The sequence below is a fragment of the Podarcis bocagei genome, assembly GCF_964188305.1.
Source record: "Podarcis bocagei genome assembly, chromosome: 13".
NCBI lineage: Eukaryota > Metazoa > Chordata > Lepidosauria > Squamata > Lacertidae > Podarcis > Podarcis bocagei.
Window position 1 is genome coordinate 18,853,393 of NC_138138.1, and position 26,499 is coordinate 18,879,891.

At 45.5% G+C, this 26,499-nt stretch overlaps 1 protein-coding gene across 1 annotated transcript; it reads left to right on the top strand.

Annotated features, from left to right (window-relative positions):
- KCNA7 (potassium voltage-gated channel subfamily A member 7) lies at window positions 1-26,287 on the top strand. The gene is made up of 2 exons (XM_081166567.1): window positions 1-1,190; window positions 23,192-26,287. The coding sequence occupies exons 1-2, from the start codon at window positions 615-617 to the stop codon at window positions 24,071-24,073; spliced, it is 1,458 nt and encodes a 485-aa protein (XP_081022693.1). The 5' UTR covers window positions 1-614; the 3' UTR covers window positions 24,074-26,287.
- The last annotated feature ends 212 nt before the right edge of the window (window positions 26,288-26,499 follow it).

A 26,499-nucleotide genomic window follows, 5' to 3' on the forward strand; every position in this document is an offset into this window, starting at 1 on the left:
AGAGTCTGTACCGTCCTGGGCAACCTGATACCTCTAGGTCTGAGGAAAGTGTTTACAGGCAGAAACCTTGGACGCTGGCACTAGAAGGCAGGGGTGTTCTCAGAAAGGGGACATAGAGAAGGGCAGTGGGGAGGGGGATCTAGATTGCGGGTCTAACCCCTTTGCAGAGAGAAAACCAGAGGAAGCTTGAATGCAGTGGAGCAAGAGGGGAAGAGTAAGGGAGGTGGCACGTGGGTGTCAGTGGCAGGAGACTGGCATTACGAAAACAAGTTCATGCCAAGAAAGGAAAGAGATGGTGTGAAGTAGGGAAGGGGTAATAAGCAAATGAGAAAGAGAGAGAGAGAATCAAGCCAGAAGCGAGGTCAGATATGCTTGAAGTAAGGAGTGGATCAGTGAAAGGAAAGGAAAGGAAAGGGAGCTAGAACAGCAGGAAAGTAAGAGAGAGAAGATGCCATCTGAGATTCAGATAACGGCGCGAGTGAACTGATATTGGGAAGTGTACAGAATAGCTGAACAGCCAGAAACCATTCTCTGGAGAGGGAGAGGGCATCAGGGTGAAGTCCAGCTCATGGCTCCTGACCTCATGCTAGGATCACTGTAGCTGCAAACCTGCCATGGAGAAGCTATTGCCACCAACAGCAGTGGACAATGAACCCATTGCCAACGGCGGGGGGTGTCGGCACAAGGACTGCTGTGAGCGGGTGGTGATAAATGTTTCGGGCCTACGCTTCGAGACCCAAATGAAGACCTTGCTCAGGTTCCCCGACACCCTACTAGGTGACCCGCGACGCCGCGTGCGATACTACGACCCACTGCGTGGTGAATACTTCTTTGACCGAAACCGGCCCTGCTTTGACTCCATCTTGTATTATTACCAGTCGGGAGGGCGGCTCCGACGACCAGCCAACATCCCCATTGATGTTTTCCTGGAGGAACTCAAGTTCTACCAGCTAGGGGAGGAGGCACTCAGCAAATTCCGCGATGATGAGGGCTTCATTAAGGAAGAAGAGCAGCCCATGCCTGATAGGGAGTTTCTCAAGCAAGTGTGGCTGCTCTTTGAGCATCCAGAGAGTTCCCAGGCTGCTCGCATCATCGCAATAATATCAGTGATGGTCATCCTCATCTCTATTGTGATCTTCTGCCTGGAGACCCTTCCTGAGTTTCGAGATGAGAGGGACATGACGTTGCCGGTGAGTGACTAGCTTCACATTGATCTTTTTTCCAACATTTGTCTTCTCTTAGTGGCACTGCCATAACATTTTTAGTAGGTTCCAAATCAGGGTGAGGTCCAGAGGGTGGCAATATTGGGCATTTGCCAGGGCTCCAAGTCCAGCAGAGGGCCCACCACCCTAGCAATGCTACCATTTCCAATTTGCACAAAGTATCCAAGAAGGTCAGGTATCAGAGAGTTCTCTCCCAGTGGGACGGGCACTGAAGGTGCCATTCCTGAGCCCAACATCCTAGAGCCAGCAGCATTAAAAGGTATTCTTATTTCCTATCCCTCAAAATTGTCAGATTATAACTAAGCCCTCTCCAAAGTTTCCACATTTTATACAACTCTCATATGAGTCCTGCTTCACCACTGAGATTTGGAAATAATCATTTACCACCACTACCAACAAGATAGTAGTTCCACTAGAATATAAGGGTATTTTTTCACAGGCAGAAGAGAGGGAGAATCAATTGATGGCAAATATTGAATTTGACGTATGAAAAATGTCAAATGTGACTTTCATATTTTATTTTTTTAAACCCTTCTTTTTATTTCCCATTCACCACATTACCTTTACTTGGAAACCTGAGATTTAGGATGTCTCCTTGTAAAGAGTGATAGGGATATGGGCAAGTCTTCAGTCTATGAACCCCCAAGGCTCTATCTTGGCCCCAACATCACATAATATAATTCCCCAAATAAAATGTTTCTTACCTATAATTGCAGAAGCAATTTAGTGGGAGTCGCATATGACCAGCTGTGAATATTGGGGGCTGCTGTCTAGTATTGGAAGAAACAGGAGGCAATTCAAAAAACTACTGATGAGTCAAATAAGTGAATTTTTGGGGAAGAACTTCAGCATTCTCTTCTCCATCCCCTACTATCCCTCAGAGATATAGGTTCATATTAGAACCTCTCAGGGCCATCATTAAGATGAAAGTAGCAGAAAGGGATGCGGGTGGCGCTGTGGGTTAAACCACAGAGCCTAGGACTTGCCGATCTGAAGGTTGGCGGTTCGAATCCCTGTGATGGGGTGAGCTCCTGTTGCTCGGTCCCTGCTCCTGCCAACCTAGCAGTTCGAAAGCATGTCAAAGTGCAAGTAGATAAACAGGTACCGCTCTGGTGGGAAGGTAAACGGCATTTCTGTGCGCTGCTCTGGTTTGGCATAAGCGGCTTAGTCATGCTAGCCACATGACTGTACGCCGGCTCCCTTGGCCTATAGAGCGAGAAGAGCGCCGCAACCCCAGAGTCGGCCACGACTGGACCTAATGGTCAGGGGTCCCTTTACCTTTAGCAGAAATAGGGATAAATCACAAGCTGTAATATTATGGATTGGTAAGTATATCTCCTGTGAGGCTATGACATCCTGGAATTGTGGAACAATGTCTTAGCAACGAAATACATCCCACAACCCTGCATGCTATGCTTTCATATTATTAGCATTTTATCTTTATATTTTAGAGGCAACCTGAACACCTTTGAGAAGGGTAGTAAAGGTGGATTCATACAGCTTTGGTTGCCATCATCTAGCCACAAATACATGTAGAAAAAGATAGTGGGAAGGGTTCCATTCCAATACATATGGTGATTAATGTTGATGGGCCCACAGCCTCACCATACCTTGGGCCCTTCCGATGTCCCACCTACACATGTGTCTCTATTGGGAACATTCCTGTAGCAGTGGGAGAAACATTTGCATGAATTCACACTTGGAGGTTTAATGTTATGAAAAGATGCCTTTTCTGGTCTACAGCCCCAAACTGCAAACCTTCAGAAGCCCCAGATCATGTTGCCATCTCCAGTGCCTACACCATCTGTGATATTTCTAACCCCCAGTCACTGCCGGGTGGTTATAATCAATCTTCTGATGCTGTGGAATGGACACACTGTTTTCACTCTTTACTAGACTATGTCCCGTTCATCTTCCATGACCACTGGATCTGCTTTGACCTTGGTGGAATGCACAGCAACAAATACATTGTACTGAATGTAACTCAGTACATATTGGCTGATTTAGATTTAGGTCCCATCTGCACTGTGCATTTGAAGCCTATCGCTTTAAATAGCCATGGCTTTCCCAAAAGAATCCTGGGAAGTGTCATTTGTTAAGAGTACTGATAATTGTTGGAAGATTCCCTATGCCCCTCAGAAAGCTTTAGTTCCCAGTGTGGTTTAACAATCCATTTCTCCAAGGAACTCCGAGAATTGTAGCTCTGTAAAGGAAATAGGAGTCTCCTGACAATTCTCAGCACCCTTAGCAAATTACAGAACCCAGGATTTGGGGCTGGCGGGGACAAAGATGACCATTGCTGTTTAAAGTCTATGATATTGCTTTACATTTATAGTGCAGGTGGGGCCTTAGACCCTGGACATCAGGAATGCCAGTGTGAAACTGGTCAGAAAAATAGGATCCATGTGGTAGGATCTTTAAGTGGTTCTTAAGGAAACCTGCAAAAGAAAAGAACTGCAGTGGTGGATGAAAGCTGGGTGCTACAGGGCTTTGGAGTGAGTATGGTAATTCCATAACAGTGGCTAGTAAGATCCCTGCGTGGTATGATTAGATCAGGGGACTTAGAAAGAACAGAGAGATTCCATCATCCTGGGAATAGGGAGGGACTATGTTGAGCCAAGGCTTATCTCTAAAACTTGTGTAGAATGCATTTCCCCCATCAGCGAGCAAGCATAACCTATGTGCTAGGGACTAAGAGATTCCAGGTTGGAAGATATGGCTTTCAAACAGAGCTCAGCAGTTTATGCTTTGAGGTAGAGTGAAGCAGCCACCTCAGGCAAGTGATTTGGGGCATCATGAAAGGGCATCATATAAATTATTATTTCATTATATTTTTGCCACCCAGGAAGAGTGTGCTTCTAGGATTTTGTGCCTCAGATACCAATATACCTTCACTGGCTTTGGGCACTTCACCTTGAGCTGAAGAACACCAATTGCTGCTTTCCCCATCAGGCAGCAAAATATCTTAGCTTATTAGAAATAACCGCTGACTAGAGAGCTTGGCCATAACATAATATTTTACACAGAAGTACCAGAGATAGCTGAGTCCTGTTTCTGATCTCTTTTTCCTCTCTCTCTTCTCTGGTCACATCCACATTCTTAAAGCACTTTAACAGTCACGGCATCCCCCAAATAATGACGGGAATAATTCACCATCACAGAGCTACAATTCCCAGCTACAGTTCCCCTGGATATTTGGGGGGAAACCATGACTGTTAATGTGGCATAAGAGTACTTTAATTGTATGGTATGGATGTGATAAATTTATTTTCCCTCCCCTAAGACTGCATATCATGGAGTTCCCAATCCTGTATTTGTCCCTTTATCATTAATATGAAGATGGGAGATGTTTGCAAGCAAGTATGGTGGACAGGAAGTGGATGCTTAACTCTTCCTCTCCTTGTCAATTCTCCCTTACAGTCTCTTCACCTAGATGTTTCTACCTAGGCCCTCCCATCACCACTCCAGCACTGAGACCAAAAAATAAGTTCAAGTGTGCCTGTGTAATTTGTAGCTGTACAAAAGTTAAGTGATAGGGATGGGATGCAAGAGTCCTGATTTCCACTCTCTCTCAACCCATTTAACCTCCTTTCTAGAGAGCCATTTCAAAGGTCTTAGACCTTCAGAAACATGCACTCAAAACTCTGCAGGAGTATTTGGCAGAGAGAAATCACAGCAGGAAATTAGTGGGCAGATAAAACTGGGAAGTTGTGGCAGGAAAACATTGGGCTGAGAAAGAGTTAAGTTTCCTTTCCCCCCTATTACAGTATTTATCCCGGCAAAAATGTCCACTGTCAAAGTTGAGATGATTTGCTAAAGGTCGTCATAGTTACACACATTTGTGTCCCACAGTTAGTTTACTCTAAACCACTAGACACTTTCCAAGAGGGCTCTGGAGTTCTGGCTCCCAGCTGTCGTATTTCTCTGCAGGAATTGAAATAGGGTGTATGTGTGGTGGGTGTTTAACTTTGCAGGGGGATTAGACCTATTAGCCTTGATGAATGTGGTGGACTCAGCTGTATGGCAGCATGTGGGAGAGGGAGCCGTGACCATTTAGTTAGATTTAACTGAAGAAGGTTGACTTAGAGTTATCTGTATTTACATCAAGGGTGTGGCATCTGGGGCCCTCCAGATGTTCTAAGACTACAACTCCCATCACCATTGACCATTGCCCATGCTTGCTTGGGGCTGATGGGAGTTAGAATCTGGCAGTATCTGGAGGGCCACAGGTTCCTCTTTCCTAACTTAGGCTCTTTTTGTTTTCTTGTTGGAACATTGCACAACACAGCAAATGAATTTCTCAAATGGCGTGTGCTCTTTTTCAGTCATGTGTCTGGTAGTTCTGGTCCTTCAATTGATCTAAGCAAATTCCTTCACGTGATCAGGCAGAAGATGACTTATTTCAAAACATAAGACTCTGTTCAGTGATGAAAACTAACACCGAACTGTCGTTGCTGTGGTTTTGGAAGCATTTATTGATTAATTTGCATAAGGATTTATACCTCAGCCTTCTAGTGTTCACACATCACTTGGGGCAGTTTACAACAATTAGTTGTACTGAAAGTTTAATTCCCAGTGAAATCTATGGGACTTTGTAACTAACTTGTCCCACTGATTTTAATGGGACCCAAGTACAGCTAACTGAGTCTGGATGCAACTGATAGTACCAAATGATTTTTTTCCCTTTTCAACTAAAAAATGACAACACAACAGCCATATGTAAGTTACCAGCTTAAAATGCAGCCAGGTTGTTCTTTTTCTCAATGCAGATCAAATTTAGTTTGGGATTCTTTTTTGGGGGGGGGGGGACATATCTATATACAGTATTTCATAAGAAATGACAGGATAGATATGGATTGTGGCTCACATTGTGCACACCACTTCCCAAATAATTGGTGGGAGCACACTGGATACAGAGTAAATGGGAGCGTGTACACAGCCTGAATCTGATTAATTTGTCCACCTCCATCCTCTTTATAACCACTGTGCATCGTTCCTAAAAACTTTCTGCTCATACCTTGCAAATCCCCATCCTCTCAGAGATAGCCTAGGCGCCCTAATTGGCTGTCCAGCAAGATTTCTCTGGCGCCTGCCTTCCTGCTGGTGTGACTGGCGTTAACCTGCTGCTGGCTCTACAGCAGCGGCTGGCGGGGGGTGGGAGGGGGCATGAGCAGGTGGGCTGGATTAACACCCCTGGTGCTGTGTTCACTATCAAGGGATCCTGACAGCAGCAGGATGAGGGGAGGCAGCAGGAGATAATTGATGTGATGTTTCTAGCTTTAAAGGCCAAAAGGACCTGGCTTCTGAGGCCAAGAGGGGAATCCCTATGGGGCACACTGCCATGCAGAGCCCCCACTGCCCCTCCACATCATGGACTGCATCACACAGACACCCTCCCTTACCTGATACCTGTTTCGGTGCAAGCATGGAAGCATCTACATCACCAATAGAAACACCTGCATCCTAATGCCGCTTTCCAATAACATTTTGCAAAGAGAAGCCATTTTCTTCTTTCAGAGCAACCAGTTCTCTTTGGGCCCTTTTTAAATTCTGAAACCTAAATTTGGGGAGTTTTACAATAAAGCTTGGTGTTTTGTACATTTCCCCCAACCTCCTTGCAAGGAAGGAGTCGTCAAAATTGGCGGATGGGTGTAATGGGGCACTAACACTGCGATGCTATGCATGTCTACTCGGAAGCAAGGCCCGTTAAGTGCAGTGGAACTTGCTCCCAGGTAATTGTGCTGTATAGGGTTGCAGCCTTTGTAGGTAGCAAGCCCCACTGAAATTAGCGGGGCTTCCTTTTGAATATACTTGCATAGGATTGTACTGAAAGGGACCTTCTTCCTCATCTTGCCCCCATGGTTCAACAGCCCCCAGCCTCCTCTGTCCCTGGAGCCTGTGGACAGTTAGTCTCTAGCTACACTTCTCCTTGTCATCTCCCCTTTCCCTGCTGCACCCACCACTCCCTGCACCTTTCTCTCAGGCTCCAGTCTTCTCCATCTATACTTCTTTCAGGTCCCTCCTTCTCAGCAAACTTATTTTTTTCTCGCATGAAGGCCCATAGTTTAGTGGTAGTTTCACATCTGCTTTAGGTTGCAGGTTCAATCCCTAGCATCTCCACATAGGACTAGGGGAGAACCCTGTCTAAAATGCCAGAGAGCCATTGCCAGGCATCAAAAAACAATACTGAGCTAGATGGACCAATTGTCTGACTTCATATAAGGCAGTTTCCTATGTTCCTATGATCTCTTCTTTCATTCACCCTTCCTCTGTGCTTCCTATGTTTAGCTCCCCCACCTCTTGGTCTTTATTATTAAAAAAATATTATTATTTATAATCTGTCTGATTAGCCAGCACCCCACCTCTGCTTTCTCCATCAGTCCTGAAGTGCCTAGTCAAACTGACTTTTCACATCCCTTGCAGAGCAGCTGCAATGTTTGAGAATATTCTGTTGCTGGTACCAGCCCCCTCAGATGCTAAAATGCTGGTGTCACCAGCTATATATGGTAGCTGAGCCAATCGTTTGCAAATGACAAAAGTTTATTTAGCCATGGAGATGAAATACCTGGTGCATAATGCAGCTCAGAAGGGTTTTTCTTCCCCTTCTGCCTGGATGAAAAGTTTTTACTACATAAGTGTTCTTGCTCTGAAGTGATTAATTGAGAACTATTACAGTTAACAATTCCATATTTCAGTGAGGTGAGGTTTTGACTCTTTTTAATGGAAGTAAGCAGTCATTTCAATTACCAGCACAAATTTTTGCTTTCTCTTCTGAGACAGCAGCTATGATTAAAACCTTTAAGCAAAATCCTGAACATCTCCACACCCATTTGTTTCTAGTCCTCATGGATTTCAAAGGAAAATCTAACCTAGAAATTAATGAATGTCTGGATAGGTGTTTGAGGCGTCTTGTGGAAGGACAAGCCACTTAACCTACCTCACAAGGTCATTGTAGGGAATAACTGAGGAGGGGGGTGAACCGTGTACTCTTTGGAGAAAAAGGTGGCATATAACTGCAATAAATAAGCTCTTTTGCTTACCTAGGGATGCGGGTGGCGCTGTGGGTTAAACCACTGAGCCTAGGACTTGCCGATCAGAAGGTCGGCGGTTCGAATCCCCGTGACGGGGTGAGCTGCCGTTGCTCGGTCCCTGCTCCTGCCAACCTAGCAGTTTGAAAGCACGTCAAAGTGCAAGTAGATAAATAGGTACCACTCCGGCGGGAAGGTAAACGGCGTTTCTGTGCACTGCTCTGGTTCTCCAGAAGCGGCTTATTCATGCTGGCCACATGTACACCGGCTCACTTGGCCAATAAAGCAAGATGAGCGCCGCAACCCCAGAGTCGGTCATGACTGGACCTAATGGTCAGGGTTCCTTTACCTTTACCTTTTTGCTTACCTGCTTAAGAAAACTGGAGGGGTCAGCCAGATGGAGATGTCGGTTGCCAACCTGGTATTCAGAGATCTCCACGTGGTCACAACTGGACCCGTGCCAGTTGCAGAATGTGCCTGGCACCAGGGGAATTTTGAACACTGGTGAGGAGAGAGCTCAACCCCAAGTCCTGGTTTGAATGACATGCAACGGCAAATCTTGCCTTAGCTGAGTGCGGCATTAAAAAGGTCTAGGAAGACGCAAAGCAGCTAAGAGCTCCTCTCCAAGAGCCCACACAGTTGCACAGTCCCAGCAAGTGATAGTTTAACTTACCGTGTTGTATGAACCAGGCCATTGCTGAACTGGATGAACCAGTGGTCAGACTTGGTATAAGGCGGCTGGCTTCCTTTGTGTTCTATGTTTCCTTTTATTGACTATGACCTGCTTCACAACTGCAATAAGATCAAGTAAAAAAAACAAAACAAAACAAACCATGATAAAACAGCATGTAAAGGTGTGAACCCAGCCAATGTATCCATCCCTTACACCTTATTCATATCCAAGCGGAAGAACAGATATGCATTCTATTTTTTTATCAGAAAAATATTTATTAAATAATCAACATTAACTTACACAATAATACAATATATACACCACACATTGCAAAACTTACTACATACACCTACTTTACAGAAAATAAAATAAAGAGAAAGAGAAAGAAAAAAGATTATAATAAATAAAATAAATAAAATAAAAGCAGATATGCATTCTAGTCTCCTATGTATGTTCACTTTTCCCTATCCTTCTCACTCCTTTTCTTTCCTCTGGTCCCCATCTTTCTTATATTGCTGTGTACTTTAACACAAATGTATTCGCACCATACATTAGTTTACCCCTTGGAGAGCTACAATTCCTGGCACCCTTAACAAATCACAGTTCTCAGGATTCTCTGTGGGGAGCAACATGCTTTAAATGCACAGTTTGGATGTGACTAAAGGCTATGTAATAATAAATAATAATAATTTATTATTTATACCCCGCCCATCTGGCTGGGCCTCTCCAGCCACTCTGGGCGGCTTCCATAAAAACCAAAAATACAGTAAAATATCACATGTTAAAAACTTCCCTGAACAGGGCTGCCTTAAGATGTCTTCTGAATGTCAGGTAGTTGTTTATCGCTTTGACATCTGCTGGAAGGGCGTTCCACAGGGCGGGCGCCACTACCGAGAAGGCCCTCTGCCTGGTTCCCTGTAGCTTTGCTTCTCGCAATGAGGGAACCGCCAGAAGGCCCTCGGCGCTGGACCTCAGCGTCCGGGCAGAATGATGGGGGTGGAGACGCTCCTTCAGGTATACTGGACCGAGGCCGTTTAGGGCTTTAAAGGTCAGCACCAACACTTTGAATTGTGCTCGGAAACGTACTGGGAGCCAATGTAGGTCTTTCAAGACCGGTGTTATATGGTCCCGGCAGCCGCCCCCAGTCACCAGTCTAGCTGCCGCATTCTGGATTAGTTGTAGTTTCCGAGTCACCTTCAAAGGTAGCCCCACGTAGAGCGCATTGCAGTAGTCCAAGCGGGAGATAACCAGAGCATGCACCACTCTGGCGAGACAGTCCGCGGGCAGATAGGGTCTCAGCCTACGTACCAGATGGAGCTGGTAAACAGCTGCCCTGGACACAGATTTGACCTGTGCCTCCATGGACAGCTGTGAGTCCAAAATGACTCCCAGGCTGCGCACCTGGTCCTTCAGGGGCACAGTTACCCCATTCAGGACCAGGGAATCCTCCACACCTGCCCGCCTCCTGTCCCCCAAAAACAGTACTTCTGTCTTGTCAGGATTCAACCTCAATCTGTTAGCCGCCATCCATCTTCCAACCGCCTCCAGACACTCACGCAGGACCTTCACTGCCTTCACTGGTTCTGATTTAAAAGAGAGGTACAAACTATAATACCTTTAAAGCACATCCATCCATAGCACATTCTTTCCATGAAAGAATTCTGGGCATGGCTGTTTGTTAAGAGTTGCTGGGAATTGTGACTCTGAGGGGTAACCTATGGTGCCCACAATTATTCAAGGCAAAGAATGTGCTTTGAACGTGGTTGTCATGCCTTGAGTGTGTCAATAACACCAACCTCTTTCAAAGGTTTCAGTGACATTTTAAATGTGGGGTAAGCTGTAACTGAGTTGCATCGTGAGCAATCACGTGACCACTTACTTTACTACAGGATGAACTGCAGGTTGAACAGACACATTTCACAGATGGTAGATATCGCTCATGCAGCGCAATGCTATTGTGTCAACTTGGAAGTTAGCCCCACTCAGTTCTGTGGGGCTTAATTCTCCAGGTAAATGGGTTGCATCCAACTTTAGTCAATCTCAGAGCAGACCCATTTAAACTAATGGGCATGACTAAGTTAGTTTCAGGGACGCGGATGGCGCTGTAGTCTAAACCACTGAGTCTAGGGCTTGCCGATCAGGTCGGTGGTTCGAATTCCCACGACGGGGTGAGTTGCCGTTGTTCGGTCCCAGCTCCCTCCGGTGGGAAGGTAAACAGCATTTCCATGCACTGCTCTAGTTTCGCCAGAAGCGGCTTAGTCATGCTGGCCACATGACCTGGAAAAACCGTCTGCGGACAAACGTCAGCTCCCTCGGCCAGTAAAGCGAGATGAGCGCTGCAACCCCAGAGTCGTTCGCGACTGGACCTAACTGTCAGGGATCCTTTACCTTTACCTTTTTAAGTTAGTTTCATTAATTTCACTGGACGTTCTCTGAGTAGGATACTTACTTGAATACAACCCAGTGTGTATACAATACAGCACCTTATATGAGCAGGATGGAAAGAATAGCTAAATTGAAGTAGTTTTGCACATGACACTAAAATCACTTATGAGCCTTTTGTATTATTAGTGTACATATTGGGATGTTGTTGGGAGTATACCCATTAAACTTAATGGACATGTCTCTAACTTAGGACCATTACTTTCAATGGGTCTACTCTGTGTATAAACTTTGTTTGGTAGAAAGTGGAAGACACACTTCTTTAAAAATGCACATTCTATTTTGTGTAGGTGTAGAGAAAATACAAATGACAGATATGGCAAATGCAAAAAGAGAACCCCAGCTCAACAATTTAAGTATTACATGTGCAAACAATCAAGGGTTTTGGAGTCACATGCTGATCTTGGGCAATTTAAAGATCTGAATTTCAAGGAAATGAACAAACTGAGTGTTGAGAGATGCTCATCACACACATATATGCATCTGGTAACTCAGAGGGCCCTGTCCATCCCCTGACTTATGCAGGGAGGGGCTGGATCCTGGTTGTAGAGCACATGCTTTTCATACAGGGTGTCCCACAACCCATCCTGGCATCCCCAGTTAAAGGATATCAAGTGCCAGACCTTGGAGAACCCCATGGAGGGGGTTTGGTAGAGCAGCTGTCTAAACTGGGGGGCTCAGGGTTGGGGTTCTTCTGGGTTTATGGACTGAACTGGGGGATAAAAAAACAGGCTTATACAGTGCCTGGTGTGGTGGAAAAAACAGAGCAGGGGTTTAGGTGAGTTGTGGGGGTTGAGACTGCTTGTGTGATTGCTTGTAAGAACACATTGACCTGTTTGTATGTGGGTTTGGAAAATCAGAATACGACCACAGTCTCTTGGGAATTCAGCTGCAGGAAACCCAGAGACATTTACCCAGGTGAATAACTGGGGTTAATCCGGACTATGCTAGTCAAGCTTGAGTCTAGTGATGGGGAGCCTGTGGCCTGCCAGATGTTGTTGGATTCCAGCTCCCATCAGCATAGGGTTGATGGGAGTTGGAGTCCAGCAACATCAAGAGAGTTGCAGGTTGCCCATCTCTGTTCCACTGATTTCAGTGGGGCATTGGACACAACAAGCTTCCCAATGTTTTCAATAAAACTAAAGTGCTACTAACTTAGTCTGGATCCAACCCAGTCTCTTTTAGAGTAGCCCTATCTCATAAGATCATTTTTACTTCATATATATTTATTATGTTTCCACATACCCTTCCTCCAAGCAGTGGTGGACCTTGGGGTCTCAGATTTCAGCGATGCCAAAATTCAACGCCCCCACTCCTCTTGCCTTCCATTCCACACCAATGTTGCGGTGCCCCCAAGGCTCTGAACCCAGCACAACCAAACCGGTTGCTCCAAGGAGCTCAAGGCAGCATTTGTGGTTCTTTCCCCTCCTCCATTTTAGGTTCACAACAACATGAATAATAGATAAGACTGAACACAAGTAACTAGCTCATATTTATGCAACCTGTTTAAAAAACGGAGTAGCAATTTATTACTGATTTAGTCACAGTGTAATACAGTATAGAAAAATGTATCAAATACAGGCCATTTGGAAAGGGGAAGAGGTTTAGAACAAATATAAAATCGTGATAAACTTTTTAAAACATCCGCAAGGCTTTTCCTATTATTGACAGGGGGAAGGTGTGTGAGAGTGCGATATCTTAAAGTGTGTAAAGTTCCAGAAGACTTCTGTTACTGTTTTATGTAGTATGGGATCAGCTATGCAAAATGTATCGTAAGTAGCTTGAGCTGGGGACACAAGGTTTAAGTTATACTTAAAAAGTGGTGTTTCATAACTGCTTGAACCAAAGCCCTCTCCTGCAAATTTAATATAGGGCTCTCTGTGTGCCCATTGTGGGATTCCTCCTGAAGGGGCACACAGAGTCTGGAGGTGGCTGTTTTCCTTGCACAAGACACAGTTAACCCTTATACAGGTCACTCACAAGATATTCCTTTCACAGTCTTAAGCCCAGCACCCCCCCCATCCCCTCGGAAACTGAGAAGCTGACATATCTGTGGCGTTTGTTGTCTTATTTTGGTCACCACCACTGTCTAGAAAGCCATCAACACCACAGGCTAATTACTTGGAACTATATTCAGCAGAGCCGTTTTATGTAATGCCCTGATGGCAGCTGGCGGGGGTTAAACTAAGGCACAGTTATTGCTGCGCCAAGCTAGTTCCCTTGAGTAGGAGTTTCCCACACCCCTAATATACACATATATACACATAGCTAACTGAAGAGCAATGTATATTTAGTTGTTAAGGTGAACCTGAGCAGGACCAAAACAGTTGTTTCGAGCCACTCAAACGAAAATAAGGGCATAGTAAATTTAGCAAGCTCATATCTAAAACCAGTGCAATTACCGTAACATTTACTGGTGTGTGATTAACATTTAAAAGCATCCCTAAAACTCAAATGTTGAGGTTGGGGATCTGGAATTGAAAATTCTTCTCAATTTGATTTTTGTTTCAGTTCTATGGCTATGTACACACCATACATTTAAAGCACATGACCCACCAATAAATCTTGGGAACTGTAGTTTATCCCCTCACAGAACTACTAATTTTAATGGATCATATGTATAGTTTTAATTCTATTAATGTTTAATTCTTTTTAATGATGGTTCCCCCCCCAATGTTTTAGCTGTTTCTACTTTATCTGTAGGTTGCCTTGAGTCCCAGTCAAGAGAAAAGGTGGGATGTAAATATAATAATAATAATAATAATAATAATAATAATAATAATAATAATAATAATAATTCCAACCACCCTTAACAAACTACAGTTCCCAGGATTCTTGGGTGGAAGTAATGTGCTTTCAATGTGTTTTCTGTGTACAGTGTGTACATTCCTCTGTTGCATCCCTTGCTTCTCTGATTTTGTGCCATGATGAGGCTTGTGCCAGTGGCCTCAGTTTGGATTGCAGTTTGGTTAATTGTTTATTGAACATTCATCCTGATTTGTTTGCAGTGAGATTAGAGAAAGTTGGCTATTTATTGAGCATTCATTCTGATTTGTTTACAGGGAAGTTAGATGATACTGTGTCAAAGCCACTGTTGCCCCACAATTTCCAGTGCATTCCCCAATCACTGCCCTCATCACAAAAAGTCCAATCTCTTGAGGAAACAGGTTTGCTGCACAAGACTTCCCAATCAACTATAATTTCGCAACCTGAATTTACCTGAATGTGATTGAATACTACCTGAAAATGGTGACAATCTGGAAGTTTCCTTAGTTTATTTCCCCTCTTTTCTCATGAGGCCATGATGACCTCTGAAATGTGAAGAACCTCCATATGTTTGAGGCTAAAGTTGCTTCCTAGATGACCTGTTTAATCAAGCCTTCATCCTGATTTGTTTGCAGAAAGTTTGTGTTAGGAGATGACGTGATGTCAGCTATTTATTGAGCATTCATTCAGTTTTGTCTGTGGAGAGGTTAGGCAACATTGCAACAAGCAAATGTTATCCCACTTTCTCCAGTACATTTCCTTATCACTTTTCTTCCTGCAAAAAGCCTGATTTGGGGGGAAGAGGAAGGGGTTTTGTTGCGCAAGAGCTGCAATTCAACTTTAATCGCTGAATCTGAATGTGCCGAAATGCAATTGAATCTCATCCCAAAATGCTGACAGTCTGGAAGTGCCTTTAGTTTCACCCTTCTCTCACCTTGGCTGAAGTACCCTTTTTCCAGATCTGGAAGGAGCTTTGTGAATTACCCTTTTCATGTTGTAACTATTGACTTAAACCGTCAAGAGCCTAGGAAGACAATATTTAATGTCTTAAGTACTCTGAGGCCAGTTCGAGGACGCCCTTAGCATTCAATACTCAACAGACTTTTCTCTGTCACATAATAAGCTCTGAAAAATCCCTATCCCTAGTTCCCAGAGAAGTTTTCAACTGTTTTCATTAGTTTGCTTTTTAAGGTGAAGGATCAATATTATATGGCTGTTTAAAATAAATGTTTTTTAAGTGCAGGCAGCACACCTCAGGCATGAAGGGAACCAGCATTCAGCTTGCTGGTGTGATTATAGGGCAAACTAGACCAGCCCTACAATTCAGAAAGGGTGAGGCAGCCCACCTATGGCACCATTTAAATGACATCAAATTGCTGCATGCACACCATACCTTTCAAGTACATCACTTCCCCCCTCCCATGAATTCAGCACACCACAAAAGCTGTAAAATTAATGTGTGTGATGCACCTCTGTTGATCTTAACCTCTGAGAGCGTCTGTAGGGAAGGAGGCATTCATTCAGATATTTGGGACCTAAGTCACCCAGAGTTTTAAACACTAGGGTGAGCACCTTAAATCAGGCCCAGAAATACTGTACACAATTTCTGCACTCTGGTTAGTATAGAAATATGTGCATTGCAATCAAGGAGAGGCTAAATACAGTGGAACTCCCCTGGTGGAGTAACAAGCTACACATCTGCAGTTTGAATCACTGGAAATCAGTAGGATCAATATGTCTGCGTAATCTCATAATGATCCTCTACATGAGGCCTAGCACACATTATTTGTTTTATTTAAGCCTAAAGCCTGTGCCTTCTAAAGAGTCAGAATGGATAATAAAATTGCAGAGCAAAGGCAACTTCAGTCCTGTTTCCTCCAGGGCAAATGTGGGTAGGATGCTTGTGTCACTTAATTAATTTCCTGTTGGACCAAAAATGGTGAGAATTGGGACAGTACCAGGCTATCGCCAAGCCTCCCAAGTATTAGCTGCATATACCCCCTGCCCTCCAACACACTGGTGCCTCCTTCCCAAAGCTCAGGAAGCTCATGCGCATGATGTCAGAATGTTGGGACATCACATGTGCAACATTACCCTGCTCATCGCCCTCGCAAAATCGTACCTCTGGCCCTAACTGTTCCCCTAAAAAAAATTTCACCGCATGCCACTGATTAAGCTGTAACTGGGCTTTCTCTCTCCACCTTTAGGATTCCCCCCAAAAAAGTTTTTTTTGCACTTTTGCAAACTGCTGAGATGCCCTAAACTGGTTGATGTCTCCCTCTTGCATGGAGGTGGTGCTGTTTCGGATGGATAAGGATCTAGCTTGGAGAATATTTTCGCTATTAGTATGTAGGATGTGCTATGGGTTTTAGAGAGTGGTCTCTAAAGGCAAATGATGCAGTTCCCTCTGTAGACCTGAGTGAAGTGAATCTGAGGCCTCCCAATAGCTGGATTAGAGATTGCTTGACAGCTGAACTGATTCCACTCTGAGCTGTCCGGAGAACAGTAGGCACTAAGGAACCGACACAGGTTGCGTGGAAAATGCAGGATTTCTCTGGAGACTGTCGGGGTTCTCTCCGCCACAAATGTAAAGAAGCCTTGCTTGCATCTAAGCCAGTGTGAAGCAACTAAGTTCTATTCAGGGGAGGCCAATTGAAATGAATGGACGCATGGCAGTCATGTTCATTAAAACATGCTCTGCGTATGCCTGACATTGAATGCAGCTCTTAAGTATGCTCTCTACACATGGGCATCAGACAGACTGACCTAGTCCAGGGGCTATTCTGAGTCCGAACAGATCTGAGACAGAATTCCCGTTAACCCACTACACACCTCACTTGCTTGCAAAGCAAACAAGTCCTTCTTACATAGTGAACAGGAGTCAAAATTAGCGAGCCAGGAAATTAGAGCTGACCAGAGGACAGAGCTGGGAGGGGTGTTTGACCTTGACATTCGGCTTTTCTCCAGACTTTAGAAACAGCTTTGATTCTCCCTGAGAATATATAGGCTAAGCTGGTGTGTGTCCCTGCTCCCAATGGGCAATATATACATTTTGATATGACCCTTCTCTCCCTACCCCACTGTGGATCCATGTGGTTTCCCCAAAGAATCCCCCAAAGTAGATTACTTGCTCCCACAAAGGATCATGGGAACTGTAATTTACCCCTCACAGTGCTGCAATTCCCAGCAATCTAAATAAGCTACAGCTCCCAGGTTTCTTTGAGAGAAGCCATGTGCTTGAAATGTATAGTGTGTATGCAGCCCAAGTCACAGAATCATAGAGTTTCAGAAGGGGTCTAAATCATAAAGTTTTAGATGGGACCATCTAGGCCATCTACACTAGTCCCATGCTCAGTTCAGGATTTACATTGTAAGATGCAGCTATTTATCTTCTGCTTAAATGCCTCCAGTAAAGCAGATCTCACCATTTCCAGAGGCAGTTTGTCCCACTGTCAAACAGCTCTTACCATGAAGAATGTTCTACTAATGCTTAGCCAAAATCTGCTTCTTTGCAGTTTCCACAAGTTTGTTCCCATCTGCTGTCTGACAGCTCTTCAGATATTTGAAGACAGTTACCCTGTGGCTACATACAGACTGCCGTATTTTTCGCCCTATAGGACGCACTTTTTCCCCTCCAAAAATGATGGGGAAATGTGTGTGCGTCCTATGGGGCGAATGCAGGCTTTCGCTGAAGCCTGGAGAGTGAGAGGGGTCGGTGCGCACCGCCCCTCTCGCTCTCCAGGCTTCAGGAGAGCCCCAGCGCCAGCCCCACAAGGTCGGGGGACAGAGGGAGGCGGAATGCCGCCATCCCGCTGTCTCCCAAAGTGGTTTGGAGGCTGACGGCGGGGAGACCCCGCCGCCAGCCCCACAAGCTCCGGGGACAGCGGGAAGATGCAGCGCGTCTCCCCGATGTCCCCGGACCTGATCTCAAGGCGGGCGGCGGGGAGAAGAGCGCTTCTCCCCGATGCCTGCCCCACAAGCTCCGGGGACAGCTGGGAGATGCACTGCGTCTCCCTGCTGTCCCCGGACCTGATCTCAAGGTGGGCGGCGGGGAGAAGAGCGCTTCTCCCCACTGCCTGCCCCACAAGCTCCAGGGACAGCTGGGAGACGCGCTGCGTTTCCCTGCTGTACCCGGACCTGATCTCAAGGCGGGCGGCGGGAAGAAGAGCGCTTCTCCCCGCTGCCTGCCCCACAAGCTCCAGGGACAGCTGGGAGAAGCGCTGCGTCTCCCTGCTGTCCCCGGACCTGATCTCAAGGTGCCTGGGGGGGGAATAAAAAGTTTTATCTTTATTTCCCCTCCAAAAAACTTGATGCGTCCTATGGGCCGGTGCGTCCTATGGGGCGAAAAATACGGTATATCTTTAAAACACATTCAAAGTACATTCATGCCCCCCCCCCCGAATTCTGGGTACTGTAGTTTGCGCTTCACAGAATTACAATTCCCAGCAACTCTTAACAAACTGTTGGGGTGGGTGTTCTGAACGTGTTTTAAAGGAATAGTGACACAGCCAGAATTTTCTCTTCACTGAGCTAAACGTACCCAGAACTTTCATCTGTTCTTCACAGGTTCCCTCAAATTGCTTTGATTCCCTCAAATTGCTTGTTTCCAGTGAGGATGGGAAATGGCCAGCTGTGGAAACAGAAGAGGAGACCTAAGTTGCTTAACAGAACTCACTTGCCAACTTATAAAGGATAAAAATAAATAGCTCTTCCATCTTTCTCATTTTCTTGTATATGCATATCAGTAAAGGAATGTACCCTTTCTGGATACTGCATTGCTTTTCAATTCCAAAGCATTAGAAACAAAATACCATCCATTCAGAACAAAATGTGCTGTCCATTCAACTTAATTCAATTGAAGCACTCAGGGTGAACACTAATAAAATAATATTTAACACCAGTATACAACTTGTAAGTGTTCAAAGTGCTTCCTGTGCGTGTCTAGCTACAATTCTTACAACAACCCTTTAAGCCAGGCATGCCAGTGTTATTGTCTTCCACACTGCAGATGCAGAGAGAGGGGGTTGTAAAGGCTGAGAATATGGCTTGCCGATGGGTTCGTGTCAGTAGCAAGATTCCAACCAGGGACCTGCAGTTAGAATGAATCTGCCCATTCTGGCTTCCCATTTTCCTATCTTCCACATTTGTTTGATATTCACATTTTTGTATTAAATTTTGCCTGATGTACACCTTTAAGCAAACATTCTTGTATTTCTTTTCACTAACATATGCACACTATTTGGTTGAAGAAGTGCAATGCAAAATTCAAAGAAGTGCAAATTTCGAAAGCTAGCTGTGTTTTGGTTTGCATATGAGAAGGTGCCAGTTAAACGAAAGGTTTGCATTAAAATCTGAACAGAATTCCCCTTCCCCTTCCCTCCTTCCTGATTCACAGCCAAGTCTCTTAGCTACCATACTCTGCCTTCTCTCCATGTATGAATGAGCACCTCACAGTGATGGCCAAGAATCAATGCCTGTAACCCACCAATCTCTGTATCATGCCCACCTCTGTTCCTGGCTTCCCCATTATTCTGAACAACCAAGAAGAGGTCATCTGCAGGATGGAGTGCGTAGGATGTCATGGAGTACAATGTGAAAGCACAGCCTGAGCTGCTCTCTGTGGTGCAAAAATTGTGTAACAGTGGTGTCATGTACAGAACAGGAATTATATGGGGGGGGGGAGTTGAGGAAGTCTTTTGGGAAAAGTGAGAACTTCTCAGTTGCTGCATACACACCATTAATTTAAAGCACACACATTTCAAGAGCCCTGGGAACTGTAGTTGGATAAGGGTGCTGTGAATTGCAGCTATGTGAGGGAAGCTACAGTTTCCAGGATTCTTTTGGGGTGGGGTCATGAGCTATAAATATATTATGTGTACTTAGCCAGTGTTGATATGGTGGATTATGAAGCATTCAGTGGAATGTAGTTTCTAAACTAGGAAAAGAAGACAGGATAGCAGGGAGCTATTAAATCTGCTGAGCAAAGGTTTTTGTTTTTTTAGTGTTCTAGACTTAGCTCCACATTTTTCATTCCTCCTGCTTTTGTTCCTTTCCGCTTTCCCTATTTTTATAGGTCAAAGTCGCTCTTTTTTGCTGCCGCCGCCCAAAGTCAGCTTGCGCCTGTTGCTTTCCTCCTCCTGCTGAAGTAGCTTTGGATGGTTTCCAAGTAAAATAATAATGAACAACAATAGTAGATTTCTTACCTTGCCATCATGAGGTCCAAGAGTAATTTCAAAAATACAATTTAACACAGTTAAAATGGATTTCGATGAAGATAACGGAGTAGGGCCTAAAATATTGTTACACCTTGTGCCAATGAAAGGCTAGTAGTAGTAGTAAGTATTGTTACACACCACCCTCAATCTCTGAGCAGTTTGAGATTCCAGGGAGTTTCAAGCACACTTACAAGGGTCTCTATTTCCTTTTGGACAATGAGGCACAGCAGAGACTGTGGTGTCTTTATGTTATATGTTTCATTTACCCATCTATACAACCTGAACCTGCCATAGCGCATCAGAGCATCAGCATTCCATGCAAGTCCTGCTTCTCCCCTAGCCACAGCAGCTTCATTGCTCTGTGCCCTGCAGCTTGCCTTGCTTCCAAAATCACATCCCATCCTACTCTCCTCCCTAACCTAAGCACTGGCCTCTTTTAACAGAGGCCCCACTTCCTTTGATCTTCTTGTGTGAACGACCCATTACCCCAGACTATCATCTCAAGGGTTATTACTTTCTAACACTTTTAAAATTAAGGGATTGGCGAGGTGTCTAATACACAGTTTAGGAAGTTCATTAGTCTTGCACATATGCTAATATGGAAGCTTGTGGTATACATGGATCTATCCTAAAGACATATGAGCCTGGCTATTTCCCAGTTTTAGTACTCCAAGCCTTAATTAAACTCTAGCACACGGGTAGGCAAACTAAGGCCAGGGGCCGGATCTGGCCCAATCGTCTTCTAAATCTGGCCCGCGGACTGTCCGGGAATCAGTGTGTTTTTACATGAGAAGAATGTGTGCTTTTATTTAAAATGCATCTCTGGGTTATTTGTGGGGCCTGCGTGGTGTTTTTACATGAGTAGAATGTGTGCTTTTATTTAAAATGCATCTCTGGGTTATTTGTGGGTCATACGAATTCGTTCATCCCCCCCCCCAAAAAAAAATAATAGTCCGACCCCCCACAAGGTCTGAGGGACAGTGGACCAGCCCCCTGCTGAAAAAGTTTGCTGACCCCTGCTCTAGCACCTACAAATCTATGACAATATATATCTCGGCAGAGGGCTTTCTCGGTAGTGGCGCCTGCGCTGTGAAACGCCCTCCCATCAGATGTCAAGGAAATAAACAACTATCTGACTTTTAGAAGGCATCTGAAGGCAATTCTGTTTAGGGAAGTTTTTAATGTTTGATGTTTTATTGTGTTTTTAATATTCTGTTAGGAGCTGCCAAAAATGGCTGGGGAAACCCAGCCAGATGGGCGGGGTATAAATGTTGTTGTTGTTGTTGTTGTTGTTGTTGTTGTTGTTGTTGTTGTTGTTGTTGTTGTTTGAGTACATGGGCATAGCCAGGCGGTGGACTCTGCCCCCCCTAATCAAGTAAATCAATAAAAAAACTAACTGAGGTTCTGCCCCGCTAACATACCGTATTTTTCGCTCTATAAGACGCACCAGACCACAAGACGCACCTAGTTTTTGGAGGAGTAAAACAAGAAAAAAAATATTCTGAATCTCAGAAGCCAGAACAGCAAGAAGGATCGCTGCGCAGTGAAAGCAGCAATCCCTCTTGTTGTTCTGGCTTCTGGGATAGCTGCGCAGCCTGCATTCGCTCCATAAGACGCACACACATTTCCCCTTAGTTTTTAGGAGGAAAAAAGTGAGTCTTATAGAGCAAAAAATATGGTAAATCCTGGCTACACCCATGTTCAGGTGTCAAAAAGCAAGGTAAAGAGGTGTGTCTTCAGCAGATGATGGAAACTATACAAGGAAGGTGGCAGATGCACCTCTGTGGAGAGGGAATTCCACACCTTGGGGGCTATGAAAGAGTGCTCCCTCTTGGGCCACCAACCCCTGAACTTCTGAGGGTGGTGAAACTACCAAATAGGCCCCTCTGTTGATCTTAACACCCAATAGTGCTGGAAGAAGGGGGACTTCCAGATATTTGGGGTCTAAGCCATTTAGGACTTTAAAGTAGCAGGAGATCACCTATAATACTTATGTGGAAGGATTTGCCTGGCACTAGCAAGATAGATCGTAGTGCAGCAGCTGTGGCACAACTGTGAATGCTTGTAGGCTGGCTCTGTGAACATGCTGCCGCCTCCCAGACAGCACAGCCTGTCAGGCAGAGGTAGGCAATGTGGTGCTTTAGCCTGCAACTCCTATCATCCCTCACCATTGACCATGCTGGTTGGGGTTGATAGGTGTTGAAGTCCACCACTTTTGGAGAGCAGCATGTTGGCTACACCTGCTGTAGTGTAAGATACAGCTTCCTTGGCACTCCCATCAGCATCCTTCAGTAGTACCAAGGGCAGATGCCCCATCTGCCTGAGTGGAGGACCGGCCACGGCCCTTGTATGGAACTAGTGTGAATGCTATGGTAGTGATGTGAATTGTGTGTTTTAGCTGTGATTGCGTTAATGGGAAATGTGAAGAAGGCAGGAAGGCTTTGTTTCCGTTTTCTGTGTTGAAGGAGGCGATGCAGTGGTCTTTGGGGAAAGGTTGGCAGAATGGCACAAAATATATCCAGGGATGCAAGTCCTTGCATCTTACTTTGAAGAAGTGGACTAAACACTTTCCCTTGACCCTAATGCTTTGTACTATACAGATATTTTTTGTTATAATTCTGCTGAAACAGAGTAAGAATTTCAAACAAAACCAAAATCAGAAAAAACCATATGAGCAGTGTAGCTTGGTAATAAGCATCATATTTGAGTCCAGCATGACAGCCAGATTTCTCGCTGTGCTGCAGATAGAGAGTTTTGTGAACTCTTTCAGGTTTAACAAGCCATATTAACACAACCATGCCTTAACATCTCTCTCTTTCTTCCACCCCTTCCTGCTTTCCACAGATGGTTCATCACCGTTTGAACAGCAGCATAGTACATCACCTGCCACCACAAAAGTCCCATGCTGAAGACCCTTTCTTCATCGTTGAGACCATTTGCATCTGCTGGTTCTCCTTTGAGCTCCTCGTGCGGTTTGTCGCCTGTCCCAGTAAGCCCGCCTTCTTCAAGAACGTCATGAACATGATTGATTTCGTGGCCATCATCCCTTACTTTGTAGCCCTCGGCACAGAGTTTGCCCGCCAGCGGGGCGTGGGCCAGCCTGCCATGTCCTTGGCAATCCTCAGGGTCATCCGGTTGGTAAGGGTCTTCAGGATCTTCAAGCTCTCCAGGCACTCCAAAGGCTTGCAGATCCTAGGACAGACACTCAAGGCCAGCATGAGGGAGCTTGGCTTGCTCATCTTCTTCCTCTTCATCGGAGTCATCCTGTTCTCCAGCTCTGTCTACTTCGCCGAAGCTGACCACGAAGGCACAAGCTTCACCAGCATCCCTGCTGCCTTCTGGTGGGCTGTGGTCAGCATGACGACCGTGGGGTACGGCGACATGTACCCTGAGACTGTAGGTGGCAAAATTGTAGGCTCCCTGTGTGCCATCGCTGGAGTGCTCACCATCTCCCTTCCGGTGCCTGTCATTGTCTCCAACTTCAGCTATTTCTACCACCGTGAGACAGAGTGCGAGGAGACAGGGCAGTACATTCACATTACCACCTGTCCATACACTCCGCCGCCCTCCCCTGCCCCTGCCGCTATCCGGGAGAGGGCCCACCTCAAGGAGAAGCATCACCATGGGGATACCCCCCACACTGTGCCCAATTCAGAACTGCTAGACGGCGTGGGGCCTATGGGCAACTCGGAAAACCCCAGCAAACGTCTCGTAACCCAAGTGTGACCCACCTTACCTATCCAAGTGACCGATCCCCACACCCCGACCTGACTTAGCCCTGCACCTCATTGTCTTAACTGGAAGGCTCTGCAAAAGCAAAACCCAAAATACCAATTAGCCCAAACGCCGGTCTCTGGTTTGGCTTTCGAACCCAAAGACAGTACATTGGGTACAGAGAGAACCTTTCGCATCACTTTTAGAGAGGAGACTGGAGGAGAAAGACAGCTGTGATTAAATTTGGGATGGGGCAAGTCACAGTGGGTTGCCGGCGGAGCACATGGCAGGACAGAAAATAAGGGGGCATCACGTGAACTCGGTCACAAGGAGACAGTTAGACAAACAGACACACCCTTTTGCTCTGCTCCTTGCTTGTTTTGCTGAGGGCTCAGTCCATCCAGGAAGAAACAGTCCCTCCTACCCTCCTCTGCTCCTTTTTACTCCCCTCTCCCTCTGCCTTGTCACACGCCGCTACCCTTCTGTGAGTCAAAGAGGCCCTGGCATGAAGATGCCTCCATGAAATCACAGCAATGCGTTCTTGGGTTACATCTGTTGGAGCGCACAGTGGAACATACCCAGAGCGACCCGGTCCCAAATAGCAAGAGCGGGGGATAAATAAGGGAACACCATCAGCCACCCGCTTCTGAATCAGGGCATCATAGGGAACACTGTTAGCGCATTGAGGTGGGGGGACTGTAAATACATGTCCAGGATACAACTGGCAGAAGCAAAGGAGTTGTCAGCATCCATCTGTCAGTCTTTATAGGATCCCCTTTCATTAGGTGGCTATATTTCATTTTGCTGACAATCCACAGTGAAAGGGATAGGGGCAGACACATGTTAATTCTTAGGCTACAACAAAGGTGTAATGCTTACATAACTTTTGTTGTGAGCATAGCTCACTGGTAGAGCATCTGCCTTGCATGCAGATCCTATGACAGCTCTCCCTTTTCTTCCAAGACTCAGCCCCAAACCATTCTTCCATTCATCGCAAGGCGGTAAATGCCAAGTCTGTCCTCTTCTGCTTCGGTGTCCCTCCCAAGAGGGCAGTTGAGTGCAGCACAGCCAAACCTTTTGCCCCATCTCTAGGACGGACTCCCTACTGATCATTAGGCAGGGCAGGGCAGCCTAGATCATGCTTCAGATTTTGGTGATACCCATGAAGGGGCAGCAGCTGATCAGTTACCGAGTTCAGGGGTGGCCTGCTAGATGCTAACTCCCATCAGCCCCAGCTAGAACAGTCAATGGGCCAGGGAGAACCACAGGGCAGCCACCTCGATTGAGATAGCATTAAATGTTTACCACCATGGAAAGGGGGAGAGCGAAGAATACTGCTTGAACATTCTGCTTCTGGCACCAGAATGTCTTAAGCTTAGAATTCTGCCTCCTACTGAGTCAACCCATTGGTTCATCTAGCTCAGTACAATCTGCCCTGACTGGCAGTGTCTCTCCTAGGAAACCTTACATAACTAGCAGGTAGAAATAGCAGGTAGAAATCTCCCCAGCCTTACTTTGAGACACCAGGGGTTGAAACTGGGACCTTCTGCATTCAAAGCAGATGCTCTACCACTGAGCTACAGCCTTCCCACCTGCATAACTCGAAAGGGGATTGCCTTATTGCTCCCTCTGAGTTGACCCTTCTTCTCAGCCCAGTCACAATTCTCTGGCATCCTTGGGCAAAAAAAATCACCTTCCGTTCAGTCATTTTCAAATCCACTCAAGCCACAGCACGGCCCTCTTCCACCCCAGTCTGGCTAGCTACAAAACACTTAGCCACGTGAGCTCAGTTTGGTCTTCTGCCAGCTGAAGAGCACCCGTCACTCCCTCCAGGGAATCTGTGCTCTGATAAGTGATGTCTCTTTCAAAGTCAACCCCTATGATCGAGCCTGAGATATTTGCGCAGGAGGGGACAAGTGAAGCGTTTCTCAAAAGTCTTAACCCAGCAAGTATCCAGCAAACGATCCCTACTCTCCCAGCCACCTTTCTTGTCTTAATATGTATTGTTTCCTGCTCCATTGGTCTTACAGGCTGGGTAGAGCGAGAACTAAGGGGAAGTTTACATTCATTCATCCACAGTGACATTTTCGCCCTGTCTGGCTGCAGAGAGAACGCGGAGCAGAAATGCTTTACAAATGAAGAAGAATAAATCCATAGCTACTTGGGCTTCATTGGGATGTGCGTAAGACTTATGCCGTAAGAGAATAAAAGCTACTGTGTGAGTAATGTGTATGAGTAAGCTGAAGGTGTCTGGGTAGAAATGAAGAGCCGTGCAATTACCTAAGAAAAGGGTGATTGTGGTACCTATAAATAAAAGGGTAGCTACAGTTATGCTAATACTGCCTCCCCACCCCCACTTCTTCAATCAAATTTTGGTTTGCAAGGTAACTAATTTATGTCAGAGTGTTAACTTACATTGCAAACCACAGTGGATGAAG